At 33.8% G+C, this 20,242-nt stretch overlaps 2 protein-coding genes across 4 annotated transcripts; one reads left to right on the plus strand and one right to left on the minus strand.

The window, feature by feature from the left end:
* Positions 1-56: 56 nt before the first annotated feature.
* Positions 57-5,165, minus strand: LOC149742432 (growth arrest-specific protein 2-like). 2 transcript variants are annotated; one of them, XM_089894028.1, is made up of 7 exons: positions 4,666-5,142; positions 3,885-4,052; positions 3,249-3,398; positions 2,831-2,894; positions 2,328-2,448; positions 2,145-2,267; positions 57-763 (listed from the first exon to the last, which is right to left on the minus strand). In XM_089894028.1, exons 1-7 carry the CDS (start codon positions 4,787-4,789, stop codon positions 548-550), a joined length of 966 nt encoding a protein of 321 aa, XP_089750154.1. In that variant the 5' UTR covers positions 4,790-5,142; the 3' UTR covers positions 57-547. The 2 variants fall into 2 exon arrangements, with proteins under 2 accessions (XP_089750154.1, XP_089750153.1); XM_089894027.1 differs by having other exon boundaries at positions 2,145-2,448; positions 4,666-5,165.
* Positions 5,166-12,199: 7,034 nt separating this feature from the next.
* Positions 12,200-19,945, plus strand: LOC149742433 (sodium/hydrogen exchanger 6-like). 2 transcript variants are annotated; one of them, XM_089894008.1, is made up of 14 exons: positions 12,200-12,492; positions 12,734-12,942; positions 13,235-13,312; positions 13,629-13,705; positions 13,759-13,980; positions 14,253-14,529; positions 14,693-14,860; positions 15,187-15,298; positions 15,496-15,649; positions 16,064-16,127; positions 17,374-17,415; positions 18,354-18,442; positions 18,631-18,736; positions 19,068-19,945. In XM_089894008.1, exons 1-14 carry the CDS (start codon positions 12,345-12,347, stop codon positions 19,314-19,316), a joined length of 1,995 nt encoding a protein of 664 aa, XP_089750134.1. In that variant the 5' UTR covers positions 12,200-12,344; the 3' UTR covers positions 19,317-19,945. The 2 variants fall into 2 exon arrangements, with proteins under 2 accessions (XP_089750134.1, XP_089750135.1); XM_089894009.1 differs by lacking the exon at positions 17,374-17,415.
* Positions 19,946-20,242: the final 297 nt, after the last annotated feature.

Consider the following 20,242-nt stretch of genomic DNA (forward strand, 5'->3'; position numbering starts at 1 on the left):
TGGACATTACTATCATTGCAATATTACGTAAAGTGTTGGCAAAATGCAAGGCGGAACACTTTTTAAATCTTTTATATGGACCACCATTTGTTATTAAAAAAAACTAGTAAAATCCTTGCGTGATATAATTTATATTCACGCATACCGATTTTTTAAATAACAAGAAAGCCTAACTCTAATGAACGGACACAGTTTTCGCTTGAACAGTGATAGGGTGATCAGAGTCCGTTGACTCAATTTGAATGCTAGTTTGCCATTTTGAAATAGTGATGTATCCAAAAGAGTACAGATTACTGTGTTGCAAACCCCTATATTACAACATTATTATAAAGTAGGTTAAAATCAAAGCACCATGCTAACAAATATGAACTAGTTTGGCCCAAAATAAAACACAGTGCAAACTAATATGAAGATAGCTGCAAAAACATTGAAAAGAAATATAAAAATGAAAGGAAGTGACAGAATAAAATGACAACATACATTGTAAAATAACAATGCTTCTTTGATTAAGCTGGGTGATTGAGACTGAGACCTAGGTTAAACATGTTTATTTTCGTCCAAATTTTGAGGGTACTGGATTGAGAAGGCCACTATTTATTTTTAGTCCTGGGGAAACTCCTCTGCGTGGTTTGGCAGATTTAGGTCGCGGATTCGAGTTGACGTCACCCCCAAAATGTCGACTTTGGTCATGTGATATAATGTAATGCTCAAGTGTGTCCCAACCTCCTCCAACCCGAACCATCACATGCTTTCCGTGCAACATCTGTGTATATACATAACTCATGCTCACTGTCGAGTTATAACATGAGTGTAACATGCCTTAATATAAAACTAAGATAACTTTTAGGCCGTTTACCTTCCTTGATGAGATTGCTCACCCTTACAGAACACTTTAATTTGAAGCAATAACTATTTTTACTGTAATGCTTCATTCCAATAAAGATTATGTAATATGTATATTGGATATTGTTTACTATTGAAAACACTTGTGATGAACCTGGATTTAATATTAAACAAGATATGGCGGTTGTGTTTGGATTTCACAGATTAACAAAACCAAATCATATAAAATTATCCTTGTATTAAGATTTTGTCCGGCGCCGAGGCATAGTGGTTAGTGCACCTGCCTGTAACCCAGATGTTATGGGTTCAAGACTTGACGTTGCTACCATTGTGAGAGTATGTGTCCTTGGGCAAGACACTTAATGGCAATTGTTCCAACCCAGTGGTCACTAATGGGTTGTCCAAATTATCAGCCATACATAAAAAAAAATCCTCCCCAAATAATAATTACCCACGAAGTAACATACATGGAAACTCGTAACCTGGCACGAGGTGTTAAACCCGTGTGATAACGACTGTTGTTTTCTGGCCACGCGAGGATAAAGTTTACATTCATTTATTCATTCATAAAAATAATTAAAAAATCCCAAAAAATAATCACCCACAAAGCAACATGCATGGTAACTCAGCGCAGGCACGAGGTGTATGTATGTGTTATATACGACTGTCGTTTCCCGACCACGACCGGATAAAGTAAGTTACATTCATTTGCCACATCCCAAAACTTTTTGTGTTTTCTTTTATTCTAAATTGCACTCATGAACATGCATCTATCGACATTTATTATAGTTTTGAATGAATGAATGTAACTTACTTTATCCTCGCGTGGCCGGAAAACGACAGTCGATATCACACGGGTTTAACACCTCGTGCTAGCTTACGAGTTGCCATGTATGTTACTTTGTGGGTAATTATTTTTTTTTTTTTTATTTTTTTTTTTTTTTTTTTTTTTTTTATGTATGGCTGATAATTTGGACAACCCATTAGTGCCACTGGGTTGAAGCAATTGTCGTTAAGTGTCTTGCCCAAGGACACATACGCCCACAATGGTAGCAGCGGCGAGCCTTGAACCCATTACCTAATGGTTACAGGCAGGCGCGCTAACCACTACGCCACGGCGCCGGTTTTAGTTTCATGATTATCATGGTTAATCAAAATTGCTTCAATATGTTAAAGCTATTGTTGTGACAAAGTGACAAATGGTGTGACAAAGATCATTTTACAAATATCACATATATGAACCTGATGTCTAATTACTTTCATGCTAAGTTATACCTGGATAGTTATAACACCACACTCACCCTGATAAAGACAATTTTTCCATCAATTTTATATCTTCCCTCCCCGATTCTCTTGATGTTCACCTGTCCATTAAACGGTTGCCCATCCACGACTGCATGTACCGCATCATCGAGTTTTAGTACCTGTATATGATACCAATGGTTTATTGATGGATCATGAAATAAACGCCACAGCATGCAAACCTTGGCTCTCTTATTTAAGTTGATTGATATTGATGACATCACTTCCTGTTCATCACGCATCACTTCCTGTCTATCAATCTCATCTTCCAACTTAATAAGTTCAGGAAGAGGAATCCCGTGTCTATGGATTAAATTTATCTTAGACAGTAGTTATAACACAGATGTTCTATTTCATACACGGTGATACACCACGTGCCTGCTTTTGAGTCACCATGTAACTTTGTGGGTGATTGGTTTTTATGTATGGCTGATAATTCAGACAACCCATTAGTGACCACTGGGTTGAAGCAATTGTTGTTAAGTTTTTTATCTAAAACACATACGCCCACAAAGGTAGCAGCAACTTTTGTTGAACTTATTACCTCCATGTGAGAGACATGTGTGCCAACCACAGTCCTTGCAACATCTGGCTGCACCGCTTATTGTGTCATACACACGTGTAGACTACCCAGCTTACCTAACACTGATGATGAACCAAATTAATTCATTACAAATATTCAAACCTTGCAGCTTTACGTGCAACATCAAGCAAACACAGAACGACGTTCCTTGGCTGTTTTTGGAGAACTAAAACAAAGAATAAAAAAATTTTTTGGTATAAAAAGAATGTGAGAAAAAATCATGTAGGCATAATAGTTAGAGATTTCATAACCAGAAATTGCAAAATTTGAGGCTTGATGCTGCAACCATTGTGGGTGTTCTGGGCCAAAAAACTTGACAATAATTACATGTTGCACCAATCAGTTGGTCACAAATGGTTAGTCCAAATTGTCATCTTTACAGAAAAAAAATGCGGTAACAATACAGGCACAAGCTGCATGAAACAGAACACCCATGTTATTACTAGCTACTGATGTTGCTCTACCACACAAGAATAAAATAGTTACATTCATGACATCACAAAGGTAACTATAAACTCACCTAAACCCTCGGATTCGAACAAACATGAATCATCGACACCGAGACGTTTGCACCAATCGATAAAGTTTGAAGCATTGTCCCTTGCTAAGAACGAACCTGGTTGTGCGCTGGCTCGAAAAAGTGGGGGTTCGGGAATCGGTAAACTGTGACCTGGAACAATTAACCTTTGTTTAATAACTTTACAAACAATTATTGATGTAGGATTAAAATATTTTATGTAATATGGTATTGCGAAGTAGGCTATAATATAAATTTAATATACTTTATGTACCAAAGTCTAATATATTTCAAAACTAAACTATTTTACTTTCATATAAATAACCTGATAAAGATGACCAAAGTCAACAAAGTGAAAATGTTAGTTCAAAAAAATTACCAAAAATCTTTATTAGACTTTTATTCAGTATTCATGCACCAAAAGAACCAGTGATTGAATGTAACTTACTTTACTTCATCCTCGCGTGGCCGGAAAACGTCAGTCGTTATAACACGGGTTTGACACCTCGTGCCAGCTTACGAGTTACCATGTATGTTACTTTGTGGATGATTATTTTTGGGGGGATTTTTGCCGGACAGTGTGGCGCCAGACAGTGTGGGCGCTAAACATTAGACAAAAGCAGACATGCATAGAGGTACCCCGTAACGCCAATTGGGCGGATATTGGGCCTTCTCCACTCCGATGTTTTGCAGATTTGGGGCGGACATTGCGCTCGGCAGCAAATTTATGAATAAAGGCAGCCAACTGACAAAGTAGAGACCCAGTTTGCAGAGTTTCGAACAAATTCTCAGCATTAAATTGTTTGTCTGAGAATATAAAATAATATATATATACATCTATGAGCAAGTACAATAGAATGTATTTCTACATCAATGCTCACTGTTAAGTTACCAAGCATGAATGAACAAACCAGCAAAAAATAAGGGACTAGGCAATGAGCAGTGTGTATGTATGTATGTATGTAACTTACTTTATCCTCGCGTGGCCGGAAAACGACAGTCGTTATAACACGGGTGTGCACCTCGCGCCAGCTTACGAGTTACCAAGTATGTTACTTTGTGGGTGATTATTTTATTTTGGATTTTTTTTTCATTTTTATGTATGGCTGATAATTTGGACAACCCATTAGTGACCACTGGGTTGGAGCAATTGCCGTTAAGTGTCTTGCTCAAGGACACATACGCCCACAATGGTAGCAGCGACGAGCCTTGAACCCATTACCTCTGGGTTAGAGGCAGGCGCGCTAACCACTACGCTACGGCGCCGGGTGTAAGAGGTTGGTGGTTAGGGGTTGATGGGTAGGGGTTAGTGAGTATAGGGGTTAGTGGTTAGCAAATAAGGTGGGGGGAAGACTCTTCACTAGCATCAAGATCAAGACAATACATTTACAAAACCGACTAAACAACAAAACAAACTCACCAAATAACTTGGACAACCAGTTGGCTAAATCATCTTTTAAAGGAACTAAACATTTTTCGTGTTCCTCCGCGATTTTCGCTGCCAATGGTGACGTATCACATGACGTCACAATATTTCCATTCATATTTTGAATATGCTATTGTTAGGTCAATATCTTAACTACGTACACACACACTACGGGAAATCCCCATGTGTAGTGAGATCCCTGTATCGTCGAAAGGTTGTTGAGCACGTAAGTGGTATATAAACCTAAAACTGATTTCATGAGACAAACTGTACGATATACTTCAGCTTATTTTATTAAACTACCATACTAGATTAATGATTCATACGTGCAAACTACAATCAATTTTATCATTCAAAAATCATTATCTACAGCTACCGATGTTTCAATCATGTTGTACAGTTTTCTTCCAAAATGTTTTCTTATTCATAGCCTGTTAATGATATCCATCACTATTTAAATTACCACATACATACAGGTGTTTTAATACTGGGCCCAATCCACTGTGACTTGGTATCGTTTGAAGTTGGCTTGTAGGTAAACATATTTTGGTGTTGCTAACTATTGTTATTTATGATTCTTTAGTGTAATTTTTATGTCAGAAATTTACAACTGCGTAACAAAAATGGTAGAGAAGGAATTGCTTCCATGCTTGCGACATTTCATTGGCTGGTGGAATACTAACGGGCAGAGACGAAAAACTAGAATTTGGGAGGGGGAGCAAACTAGATTTATTGTTATCGAATCCCAAGTGTAAAAAATGAGAATAAAAGAAAATAAAACACACCCCATTTCACTTTAAACACGCCCCATTTACACCTTGATTAAAGAACCTTAGTATTGAGAAATGTAGTCGAAGGAATAAAAGTTATGTTACAAGATGTCTATGGTGGTAAAGTTGTAGCGGTTGAGAGTGTTCGAGCACAGATTTATAATGTATACAAGAGATCACAGATCTAATGAATGAGCACGTTATAAACTAATTAGCATAAAATAGTGGAGTCGGGGAAGATGGGACACCTTTAACACATAATATCCAAATAGCCTGATCATGTTTTAAACAATTAACAACGGTCTGTGAAAGTCGTAAAGATACGGTTTTATAATTCATTAAATGTTCTTTGTTTACTAACAAATGAAAAAAGAAAACAAAATAAAAAGGTGTCCTATCTACCCCCACCCTGCTATATTAATTAATACCTTTACTACAACGGACTAGGCTCGACCAAAAACAAATCTGAAGAAATCAACAAAACGGGTTCTAGTCGCCATTGGTGACTGTGGAGCAGTTGGCAGAATGTATTCATAAATGTATTATAACTAATGAAACTTATGACGTATGAGGATCGAGTGATTGGTGAAGATTATGTATAAAAACGCTTTGTACAACTCCTGTACCATGTGTTTATTGTAAACTTACACTAGTTAACATTGTCGTCGCTTAAAAACGTGTTTTTCATGAACTTTGACAAACCGTAATCACGCAGTAATTAGGTAATGTTAAAAGTTAATATTAATTATATGATGTTGAATTAAAAAATAATGTTTCAATTACAATTATTGATAATACGGTATAAGAGAAGTGCATTTAATGCGTCCCCACTTAAATGCTAATAGTTTGATTCAGTCGTGAATCGTTGTGTGGATACAACACGTTCCGTCGTTTCCCGCCAAACTGCCAGACAGTGTTTCCGCTATGTAAAGTGCATGAGGAAAGTAATCGTTAATTAATCGCTCTTAGTGTGGTTTTAAATCTGAAAATTCAGTCTAAAAATTATAAATATATATTATGATTTGATTTCAATCAAGAGAATAAAGAATAAATGCTAGAATTGAAAATTGAGGTAAGTGCGGAAAATAGTCGTCCAAAAAACAACAACAAGAACAACTGTTCGACGAAAAAGGATCTATGTGACCACTAACGTGCTCAATAAATATCTAAATTTCACTATTAAAGATTGCGTGTCGTGTAAAGTTGGCGCAAAGCGGAGGAAAATTATTCGTTTCCTTGCCCACATATAGGCCTAACAATGACAATCGCACACAAACGTATTGATAGTAGGAAGCTGCATTGTTAGGACAATGCTGAGAGACTTTGCTCTGTGACAATACGGAGCCTTGCTGTATAATGTTGTAACTGACGAAACCAAGTTTAAACCTTCTTCTCGTGTTTAATGTTATTCTCGCGTGATGCTTCTTCTCGCATTTGGCATTCTCGCCAATATATAAGCCTGGTACTGTATTGCATAAGGAGGCAGTCGGACCCAGTGCAGGAGTCGTGTCCTGTACTGCTTGCTGTTTTCACTGTTATCTGTATCGTGACGTCAATGTTTTTTGTCGAATAAACTGAGTTGCAAACCTAGACTATTATGGAGTCGCTGATAGAGTCAGATTTCTGTATTTGATTGTACCACCACTCATCACTCGATGGCAGCAAAGGTGACGGTATTATCGATGGTTGTTCGACGATTGAGCAATATCACGCCAATATCGCAAACACTAGAGGGCCATCAGGGTTGGATGAGCGCATCAATAAAGTTATGCATCAATATTAGAAACAAATGGCAGTAGAATGCCCGGACTATAGGCAATAAAAAATAAAAGTTCTGTATTTGGAACAATAAAAAGTTCACGACCAACAATGAAATCACCCCAGTATTAATAATCGGAATTTTGCTAATTAAACTCGTGCAAAAGAGTTGTGTAAAACATATCTTTGGGGCTTGGGCTAAAAACAAACTTTCTATCTAGTAGTAGCCTAATATTCCCCTGCGTTCTCATTTATTCGATATCATAATAACATAATTAGTAATTTTGTGGAATAGAATCGTTTGGTTTATCAATTATATCATAATATTCATTGTTTGTTTCATGAAATCGTCGTTTTTATGCTAAACCATTTCAGGCGTCATTTTCGTGAATTGTTTCATAATTCGTTGGTTTCCTACTGGTATTCTTGGACGCAGTTGTGAGGTAACGACAGTCGTTATAACACGAGTGTTTTGTTTCATACACCTTGCGCGCTTACAAGTTACCATGTATGTACTTTCTACAGCTGATTAAAATTAAAAAAACAAAAACAAATTGATTGAACCGTTGACGAGGTTGACCAGTTATGAAGTTGCGCGTATTTAGTATTTACCAGAGCCATAGAAATACCGAGTAGAGACAAATTGAACGGCAATTTGGGTCCAAAATGACACAGTGGGTATAGGGAAAATGTATGTTTTTCGGTAAATTATAGAAAAAACTTGGGCCCAAAAAAAAAATTTAAAGGTTGAAAAAAGTTCAAATCATGTGTTATTTGTATTCTGTATCAAACAAGTCAAAAAATAGAATTAGAAGTGGTTGATTTGTGACATTTTAGTCCTTTAATACGGCTAAATTACCAAGGTGATCCTAGAATACAGATATTCCAGCGGCCTTTTTCGATACCTTCTACTGGTACCACTAACCTAAAATTTGGACACTGTACTAACTAGACCCCAGCGGTACCGATTCTAAAATAAAAACTTTAAAATTCGAAAAAATATTAATTATGAATATTAATATTCGTCATAAAAACATATTTATAGAATTTTCTCCCGATCCAGCTTCGAATATGTTATAGCGCTAAGTGATACCTAAAATATGAAACATTATTTTCTTTAAAAAAGTGCGGGGATAGATGTTAAATATAAAAAAGTATGATCATAACTTGAATCATATAAATATTATATTTTCGATTTTTTTGCGAAAATATAACTTACGCATACATCTATGTAGGTCACTAGCATGTTATCACCATCGAAAAAAAAATTAATTTCAACTTTTTTTTATAACTGAATATTAATATTCGTCATAAAAATATACTTATAGAATTTTCTCCCGATCCAGCTTCGAATATGTTATAGCGCTAAGTAATACCTAAAAAATGAAACATCATTTTCTTCAAAAAAGTGCGGGGAAGGGTTCAGAATATAAACAAGTATGAGGGTTATAACCCGAATCATACAAGTATTGAATTTTAAAATATTTTGGCGAAAATATAACTTACGCATACATCTATGTAGGTCACTCACATGTTATCCCCATCGAAAAAAAATTAATTTCAACTTTTTTTTATAACTGAATATTAATATTCGTCATAAAAATATATTTATAGAATTTTCTCCCGATCCAGCTTCGAATATGTTATAGCGCTACGTAATACCTAAAAAATGAAACATCATTTTCTTCAAAAAGTGCGGGGATGGGTTCAGAATACAAACAAGTATGGTCATAACTTGAATCATATAAATATTAAGTTTTCGATTTTTTTCGCGAAAATATAACTTACGCATACATCTATGTAGGTCACTAGCATGTTACCCCCATCGAAAAAATAATCAATTTAATTTTTTTTTTAAATTTGAATATTAATATTCCTCATAAAAATATATTTATGGAATTTTCTCCCGATCCAGCTTTGAATATGTTATAGCGCCACGAAATACCTAAAAAATGAAATATCGTTTTCTTCACAAAAGTGCGGGGATGGATGTTAAATATTGTGGAGGGTATTAATTACTCGAATTTCGTGTTTATATATTTTATTTGCACGAACGCAAAAATAGTACATATTAAATCACATAAATGTTTTTATAACAAAATTATAACAGTAAATATAAGAATATTGATATACCTAGTGAGGCTAAAAGTATCGGCGTTAAATGGTTTTGTATCAATTGCTCTGACTAATTTGTTTACTACCTATGATAACTATGTGTTTTCAGTTATATTCTACAGGAATCCGACGATGATCAACGAACAGACAACGAGGAGATCACTAAATGTTTGGTCACTATTCCTCACTTTTTACTCTTCCATTAATTCTGCATCGTAACAGTTTGCAGAATAGTAGAAGAGTAAAGTGTTTTACCGGCGCCGTGACTCAGTGGTTTAGGCGTCTGCATCGAGAACCGAAGGGCCCCGGTTCGATGCTCGACGGCGGTACTAACACTGATCGGCGTATGTGTCCTTGGGCAAGACACTTAACGGACATTGCTCCAACCCAGCGGTCACTTATGGGTTGTCCAAATTACAGTCATATACAGGAAAAAACAAACAATTACCCACAAAGTTGCATATATGTGGTGACTCGCTGCCCAGACGAGGATAAACCTTCTGTGGAAGTGCGTCCGGTTGTGACGTGTGAGTACGAGTGTAGTTCTCGAATGATGTTCGCGAATCGTGTGAGAACGAGTTCGCAGAAATAGTCCGCAGATGGAGTCCTATATATACGGGTCAAGAATCGGGACAAAAAAACGGAACTTGGTCGGACCGGAGAACGAGTTCGCAGAAATAGTCCGCAGATGGAGTCCTAAGGGTCAAGAATCGGGACAAAAAACGGGACTTGGTCGGAACGGAGAACGAGTTCGCAGAAATAGTCTGCAGATGGAGTCCTATATATACGGGTCAAGAAACGGGACAAAAAAACGGGACAAAAAACGGGACTTGATCGGAACACTGGAGTGGGAACATGATAACAAGAACTTCACTACCGCGAGCACGTCACTTCCGGACGTACAAGGGTGTTGGGGTAATGGGCCAAGTCTGGCCTAATTCCCAGGTCCTCACAGACCTCACCCATACAGAATAGAATAGAATAGAAAGTGTTTGGATTACAACTGCACAAAACTTCTCTCACCTTGCCAACAACGTTAAAACTCTATAAATGCCAAAGATGAACACATTCGCAAATTAAATAACGGAGGTGCAAAGATTATCATAAAATAGGCGAAAGCGACCTTGCACCTCTTCAGGCGTTTCTATAACAAACAGGTTTATCTTCCTTTCCTTTAGACATTCATTATTGTCTGCGACAATTCGATCGAGCCTATCAATTAATCTTAGAGGCTTCAAGAACAAACAATCTTTTGTATTAATTGAAACAAATAAATTAAAATTCTTGATATATTTCTAGGTACGTAAGTACGGACAGGATAACCGTAAATAACCCGAAATTCGAATAATTAATACTCTCCACAATATTTAACATCCATCCCCGCACTTTTTTGAAGAAAACGATATTTCAATTTTTTAGGTATTTCGTGGCGTTATAACATATTCAAAGCTGGTTCGGAAGAAAATTCCATAAATATATTTTTATGACGAATATTAATATTCAAATTTAAAAAAAAATTAAATTAATTATTTTTTCGATGGGGATAACATGCTATAGTGACCTACATAGATGTATGCGTAAGTTATATTTTCGCCGAAATATTTTAAAATTTAATACTTGTATGATTCGGGTTATGACCCTCATACTTGTTTGTATTCTGAACCCTTCCCCGCACTTTTTTGAAGAAAATGATGTTTCATTTTTTAGGTATTACGTAGCGCTATAACATATTCGAAGCTGGATCGGGAGAAAATTCTATAAATATATTTTTATGACGAATATTAATATTCAGTTATAAAAAAAAGTTGAAATTAATTTTTTTTTCGATGGGGATAACATGTGAGTGACCTACATAGATGTATGCGTAAGTTATATTTTCGCCGAAATATTTTAAAATTTAATACTTGTATGATTCGGGTTATGACCCTCATACTTGTTTGTATTCTGAACCCTTCCCCGCACTTATTTGAAGAAAATGATGTTTCATTTTTTAGGTATTACGTAGCGCTATAACATATTCGAAGCTGGATCGGGAGAAAATTCTATAAATATATTTTTATGACGAATATTAATATTCAGTTATAAAAAAAAGTTAAAAATTATTTTTTTTTTGATGGGGATAACATGCTAGTGACCTACATAGATGTATGCGTAAGTTATATTTTCGCAAAAAAATCGAAAATATAATATTTATATGATTCAAGTTATGATCATACTTTTTTATATTTAACATCTATCCCCGCACTTTTTTAAAGAAAATAATGTTTCATATTTTAGGTATCACTTAGCGCTATAACATATTCGAAGCTGGATCGGGAGAAAATTCTATAAATATGTTTTTATGACAAATATTAATATTCATAATTGATATTTTTTCGAATTTTAAATTTTTCATTTTAGAATCGATACCGCTGGGGTCTAGTTAGTACAGTGTCCAAATTTTAGGTTAGTGGTACCAGTAGAAGGTATCGAAAATGGCCGCTAGAATATCTGTATTCTAGGATCACCTTGGTGGCTAAATTCATATATTTTTCCAAAAAATGTTTGGTAAGGTAAATAAAAGCTGTTTTACACTTTCCACAAAAGGAAAACACAAAGAAAACCTAACAAGTTCGTTTAAATTCATTGCCAAAATCACCGCTTTTGCTCTATTTTGAACACACACGGACGGCAGTTGGACTACTCGGTGTTTATACGACTCTGGTATTTACAAATTTTGTGTCAATTAAATAAAAATTGAGCGTGCCCCTTCATTAGAACTAAACTCTCTTGTTGCTAAAAACTTTTTACTTTTCGGCAGCACTACTCATAAGACAGCTTTCAGCTTCAGCTTTCAATAACAATCGCAGTTGTTAAGTTAACGTTTGCGTTATTGTATGTTGGCTGTGAGTAACGTTACGACGATTCTTTACTGTTTACAGAGCAATTCCAATTATGGAAAGTTAGTTGTAAACTATAAGTTGAACTGAATCAGAATTTTTAACTTGGTTCTTCTCCCTGCTCCAAAAAGATTATTTGTAAATATCAGCCATGACTTCGGCGGAGGAAAAACACAAAACGGACAGCGCAAATCTTCTTTTATTTATTGCTTTGCTAATGCTTACCATTTTCACCATATGGATTTTTAAACATAAAAGAATTCGTTTTCTGCACGAGACTGGATTAGCCATAGTATATGGTAGGTTATTTTTGCTTGGTTCTATCACTTCGTTCATTTGTATAACTGTTTTATAACACACATACACATATATACAATATATATTACAAGTAGTTTCTTATTTTCCAACAAAATCTGTATATGTGGTAAATATGTGCTGTGCTATATATATATGTTTATTGTATATGTGTGTTTTAAAACTGCCATGGTTGTATAGACTTTCTGTTCATAATTTTGAAAGTTGTATATTATGTTTTTACAGGTTTAATCATTGGAGCAATAATTAAATACACAAGTGTGGGTGGGGTTGTTCCACATCGTGGCAATGTGACATGTTCAACATCTGGTGGTGATCCTCAAAGTGCAGTGCCATCTTTTGTTAATATACCATTTAATCACTCAAGTTATGTTTACACGCTACAAATATCAGATTGCCCAAGGAGTGAATTTACTGACCGGGAATTGCAGAAGGCATGATACTAACTTATACATAAAATATTTATTATCATATTACTGACCCAAAGGTTTTAATTTGATTTTTTGTTTTATCGAAGAAATGGTCACCAGAATACGAGTTAGAATGAAAATCAAGCCAAATAAATATGTTTTTTTTCTCACAAAGGCTGTTTGTAATAAAATCATTTTTTTGCGGGCTAGGGTGTTGTCTTTTCCTACCCAAAATAACACATTGTTTTTTATTACCCCACCTGAGAGGATATATTTAAACATTGAAAAATCGTTAAGAGTTCTTCTGTTGATACAGATGACATTTGATCCAGAACTTTTCTTCAATATTCTTTTGCCTCCAATTATTTTTCATGCCGGCTACAGTTTAAAAAAGGTAAATATTCAAAAATAGAATTATTACTGTAATAGATTATGTTAAATTTTACCTTTACTATCCTTGTATGATTTATGTATTAAAATGAGCTTTTTTATGGCAATAGTAAATACTACTATCATGTTATGTGTATTAGTATGTTCATGTTAAGTTTCATTATATAGATATATATAGTATATACGCAAAAAAACTTGTTTATATACCATGGTAGTCACAAGTTATTATATACCCTAGTCTCTATAATCTTGTGTTGTATGTTGTACAATAATTTAAAGGTCATGTCTCCAAGTTACTGTAAAGTTATGTTCATATGCAGAGACACTTTTTTAGAAACATTGGTTCTATTCTGACATTTGCCTTCATTGGAACTGTGCTATCTGCATTGGTTATCGGGTAAGTGTCTGATGTGGATGAATGGAAATCAATGCTGATTAATTTATTTCCAGATCCATTATGTTTGGCTTTGTGTCATGGATGATGGTATACAACACAGACCCAAGCTTTAGCTTTGGATACGTAGATTGTTTGTTATTTGGTGCAATCGTATCTGCTACAGACCCAGTTACTATGCTTGCTGTATTTAAAGAACTGAAGGTTGATGTAAATCTTGATGCTTTGCTCTTTGGTGAAAGTGTTCTCAATGATGCCGTGGCTATCGTACTTGTATCGTAAGTTTATCACATAAATATAACTGCATGCCGGCACAGCATTGTGCTTTTCTATTTGTTTAAATATCTGTTCTATACACCATTATTTGCTTAAACAATAAGTTGTTATGTAGCACTGTTCAAAGTACCATACTGCCAATTATGGCAACAACCTTATTTTTTGAAATGACAAAAACTACTTTTTATCGTATTTTAGACATCAGAACTATATACATTTAACCATATTTTTAGGTGGATTTAAGTGTTCTGTTAAATTCCCTACACATTTTTAGATCCATTCAAAAGTACCAAACAGCAACAAGTTCAAGCTTCAGCTCTGGGGCATTTTTTAGCGCATTAGGATCATTTATTGGAGTTTTTCTCGGCTCTTTTGCGATTGGAGCCTTATCTGCTGTTATCACAGCATGCATGTTTAAGTTCACGAAAATCTGTCACTTTCCAGTTTTGGAGACTTCCATATTTTTCCTTATGTCATGGGCATCATTCTTACTAGCAGAGGCTGTTGGTTTTACAGGAATCGTGTCAGTTCTCTTTTGTGGTGTTTTGCAAGTAAGCTATTTAACAATTTGTTTATTATGTTAAACTTACAAACAAAAACATTAAAACAAATTTTGTTGTTTCTTGTGTTGTTTGTAAAATAGTTTATGTTTGTAAAATACATTATACTTTGTAGCAATAGTTTCAAACAAGTGTTTTTTATTTTTCCTTTCAGGCTCATTATACTTACAACAATCTTTCAACTGAATCTAAAGCACGTACAAAAGAGTTGTTCGAACTGCTCAATTTTCTTGCGGAAAATTTTATCTTCGGTTACATGGGTGTGGCCATGTTTACTTTTAGTCATCACCAATTTAATGCCATATTTATATTTGGTGCATTCGTATCCTTTATGCATTATCAATTGAAATTGTTAGTTAGGAATGAACAGATTATGTTTGTTTATGTAGGTATACCCAGCGTGCTGTTTATAAGTGTTTGATTACTTTTGTTTATTTTTAATAGCTAACCAAGCAGCAAGCAGGTACCGGAAATTGAACGATCAAACAACATTCGCTATTGAATCAGGCTTTCCTGTGTTGGTACCAACTGCAGCATGCATATCTGAAATAAATCCTTGGCTGTTTTTCAATTCCCTGCTAACATATTATATAACCACTTTTTACAAATTTTTATTGTGGTTTGTTATTCCTTACAAGCAAATATTAGGTAGCAGTGATGATATCACGTGCGTGCAATGTTTATCCACTTTCTTTCCTATTAAATCTTGGTAGAAGAAGAAAGATTCCATTTAACATACAGCACATGATGATGTTTGCAGGTGTGTAAGCCACTATGTTATCTACAGTCTTCTATGTTATATTAAATTATATTAAATTACATCAGTAAATTTGTTTTACAAAAATGCTTAGTATATATAGATTATTTACTACATTACATTGTTGTTAAATATGGTAGGTTTAGATAATGATAACAAATTAACAAGTTTATTTAAAATTTATGAATTCAACTTTTTAGGATTGCGTGGAGCAATTGCGTTTACACTTGCAATACGAAACACCTGCACGAAGGGAAAACAGATGATATTTTCGACCACACTTCTTATTGTGTTTTTCACTGTTTGGATTCTTGGAGGTGGAACCACACAGATGCTTACTTGGCTTAAGATCAAGTGAGAAACTTACTGTTTATTTTTTTTACAATTTAGATTTCATCATGATATAGACATGGGTTTCTAAATGTAACAAACTTTAGGGGTCGCTGAGGCATGAGAGTATACTGATTTTACACAAAGTACTGCATATATTATATTATAAACCGTGCATGTTGATGAAAAATTCAGGGACAACTTTCGTCCCATATTTGTGTGTGGTCTACTTTTTGCTTACAAAACAAATGTGTCAGATTATTTGATTTCTTTGGTAATTGGGTTGCCAAAGCTTTTCTGTTAATCTATTCTTAGTACTTAGGTCACTGCTAAGAAATGGTTGAAAAACACTGGTCTAATATGACTGATTCAACCATTATCATATACCACCATATATGTTATGAAAATTACATTTTAATATCCTTTGTATTCGACCAGGGTTGGAGTAGATCCCGATGCACCAACTCAAACTGAACAAACAAATATAGACAACCAAAATAATGTGAGTATATACTGTTATGTTTTATTGTTGTTAACAGTTTTGATAACCTAAATTATACTAAGATTGTAGATGACTATGCAGTTAGGATGTAAATTATAGTTTTATTACATTAGTTTTGCTTTTTGTAGGCATTATCTATTATAATGTTTGTCATAATTAGTTTAATGTTCTATTATTTCGTTGGAAATTTCCTTGTGTGGAAGTTTGAAATTGTTAAAGATTCTGACAAACATTAGTGTGCTTGTTACCAATTTGTCCAATTTATGTTGCAAAGCTTAATAAATGTTGAGTGAGCTACTTTTGTATACTCAATACAATACTAAATATATATACGGGTACCAAAATGACAAATAACATTGATTAGAATTTGTAGCTTATCTGCTAAATCTGAAAGTTGCTTGCAAAATTTTGAAAAAAATGTTGTTTAATACTAGGGATGCACATTACAGAATTTCGAATCCATGAGATTCGAATCCTTTTGTATTCGAATCCATTTACGGGATTCGGTATTCTATTTAATGACGTCATTACACGTCATCTCGTATACTATATTAACAATTTTTGAAACTTATTAATTTTGAAAAAAAATATTTTTGTGTTTGTGGGACTTTCGAGAGTAAACGTTTCGTAACGTCTTTTCATAGCCTGCTATACGTTTCATGACGCAAAAACTACCCAATAGTACAATTTTTGATCATTTTACAACTCAAGATCCAACAAGGCTGTTATGAAAGGGTCAATAAACTGACTTTTGTGGGTAAATTTTTTTTTTCCTATAAATATAAAAAGATTCGAAATTCTAGATTCGGAATTCTAGATTCGAATTAAAGTATTCTAGGATATCCTAGAATACCTAATTATTCTGTAATGTGCATCCCTATTTAATACTAAAGAAACTAAGCGCGAACAAAGCGTGGAAGTTTAAATTTTTCAGGTACCACATAAAGGTCAAAATAAGTTTTTTATATATGTTTAGAAAGTTTTGCTAACGTTGTAGAATACACTTTGTTGAACAGGTTTTCTTATTTTGTCTTTGTTTGTTTTTTTCCATTTGTCATAAAATTAGAAACTTTTTATAAAATTTGTAAAAATTAAAACCTAAATATTAAAATTCAGAAAAATTGTGTTGTGACCTTATATTGGCATAAGGGAATTTTAATTTATCTGCAGTTATATATAAGGATTAAAAACTACTTTGTGTGTGAAACTAGTGACTTAATTATCATTAATTTATTTTAATTAAAAGGGGAATGGTAATTATGAGAGATGTCGTAGTAACTCAACAGATGTAAGTAATGTTTGTAATGAAGTTGTTAGCAGCATCAACAAAACACTGCATGGAAATGTTGTGCTTTAATTTAAACTGTATTATTGTTCAAAGTAAATGTAATGTAGTGTGTGAAAATAGGTTTTGTTTACACTTCGCAGTAATTGTTAAAATAAAGTGACAGTGCAGTAGTTATCAGTCCATACCAATAACATTATGGTGTACAGCCATATAACTTTACAGTATAGTTTTACATTGTGTACATGAAATTTATTGTCAATTTGGCATGTTATTCAACCTACTGCTTGATAATTCAGTTTAAAAGTAGTCTAAGAAATAATTGTCATATATTCTGTAGTTAGCACATACAGTAGCGTATCCTACTTTATGTATAGGTTACTTTGTGTATGCTACTCTAAACTTAAATCAGCGTTTCTCAGTTTCCTCCTCACACTTTACTAAAACAACTGGCTAGTTGGAAAATTTTTGCCAATAATGCCAAGTTATTATACTAACTTGTTCCTTGTTCTATAAAAAAAATTTTCATTACATTTTGAACTCTTTTCTAAATCATTTTACATTTCAAATCTAATAATATTTTTTGCATGGTATATTTAATAATAAAAAGTTGTAGGAATAGCATTAACTGATTTTGAATACTTACTACTGTAGGTGTTCTTTTCATTGTGCCAGCGATGTTGTTTACTGTAATTGTTTTTGTAATTTCATTAATTTGAAATTCACTAGTGTTCCACTGGTTTGTGACTGCATAACAAACATTATACATTAAAAAACTTAAATTGATATTAACAACATTTTCATTATTAGTTCCAGTAATTTACAATTCAAAACAATACTATTTGTGGCTGTAAAGCTTTTGTGCTAGCTTTATATCATGATTTATGATTATTATGCACCCAAGTTATACATCTGAATAATTTTCTTTGTTTTACATACAGACTATATCAGATGGTCAAGTATCTGTGGCACAACCTAAATATGCTGATAGTGCTTGGATGTTTAAGAATTGGTATAAATTCGATCAATTGTATCCTTTTTACTTCATTATAGATGTTATGAATAAGAATAAGTATTTTTTCTGGTAGTGTGGTGACATAGGAAATGCTTAAAGTTTAAATAAAACATAATTATATAGTGAATACAAAACGTAAGTAAATTGTATTCTTACTAATGTAAACATATCTGTTTTATTAATCTTAACTGCATTCCCTAAAGTTATTTAAAGCCAATATTAACTCATGCTGGCCCACCACTTTCCACATCCCTGCCGTCATGTTGCACTCCTCTTGCCAACTGTTTAACAAGCCCACATGCATATGCTGTAAGTACATCGAACCTAGGATATTTAAAAGCATAAACCAAATATTTCTTAGTTAACAAACTTTAAACAAAAAAATGTTAACATTTGTTGAAACTCGGTAATTTTCTTTACAACTCAGCCCATAACTGGTCATTGTAAAGCAGAATATTCTTTTTTAGATTTTGTAAAAACAATTTTTGGTGAAAGGTTTCTAATATATATCTTGCTGGTATATAGCTAAGAGATTAATTTAGTTTAATCAATGATAAAACTAATATTTAAAAACTTGTCTTTATTGCAGTCTATCTTACATAACCAAGATCATGTTTATTCTTAAAAAATGTTTCTTCAGGAAAACATAGATAATGACAGTGATGCTGACTTTATTCTTAACGATGACAATTTTGGTTCGTCTGCATCGAACAATCAACAACAGAACAACCAAGGAATTACACAGGAAAGTCCAATGACTGCTGTAGATTTGGAAGGGGTTCACCGTGTCACTGGTGCTGGTCCTGCTGTTATTTCTACAGAGGTTAAAGAACACAAAGCATTGCATGTTGTATCTACTAAAAATGACAATTCCACTGCATCAGCATAAACTTATTACATTCAACATTTATTTATTGTATGTTACATGTATTACCAATATATCAATGTTTTATCATAGCTGTCATTTTCGTGTAGGTTGTCACCGCTATTGTTGGTATTCTGGTAATGAATAGCACAGCAGTATTGACATAAACCTAAATTTCGGTTTTATATTTGTTAGTCCAACATTTACTGCCTGGATTATTGTCGATTCCAATGAATGTACATATTTTATTCATATATTTTATTTATTCATTGCATTTTTGCTCTTGATTAGGAGTTTCTAAATATTGACCAAACTCTGAATATACACTCCATCCACACAACTAGTTATTTAAAGTTTTAGCCATATTATGCATGAGTGTTTTTGCGATCACTGTTAAACGCATCTCGGCTTTTCATGTTTCCTTGGGCTATGTATTGCTAGTATTAGTGTAAATTGTTTTTTTTTAATCTTAGCGAAATTATGCGAATTTCCCCATAATTTTGATTTGGCGTGTGGTGTTACCCAAATTACCAAGTGTAAACATGTATTTAGCAGTACTACTTTATTCGCCTTTATTATTAACTATGTAAAGCTTTACAAATATTGTGTTTCCAACTACCATATACACATAAGATTAAACCATCACAATTGTTTGTGTGTCGTTAATTATGAAGCTCTCACTGGTTTCCCAATTAACCCACTGGACATTTATCACAAAAATGAATCTCGTTTAACATACCAGAGGGTTTGTTACTTTGTCTGGTCCACATTACCCTTCATTAAATTTAGCAAATTTGGCGTGTTGAATGTGCGCACAGTGATAAAACAAACGAATAAACGTTTTGCATTGTTGTGCGCAAGCTTTAGTTTGTTCCTTAAGTTGAGCACAGTTCGAAAGGCCGTGTTATTTTTTAATAAGTCGATGCTGCAAGTCAATATTGAATACAGTT

This window comes from Ciona robusta, chromosome 1 (genome assembly GCF_009617815.1).
Source record: "Ciona robusta chromosome 1, ASM961781v2".
NCBI lineage: Eukaryota > Metazoa > Chordata > Ascidiacea > Phlebobranchia > Cionidae > Ciona > Ciona robusta.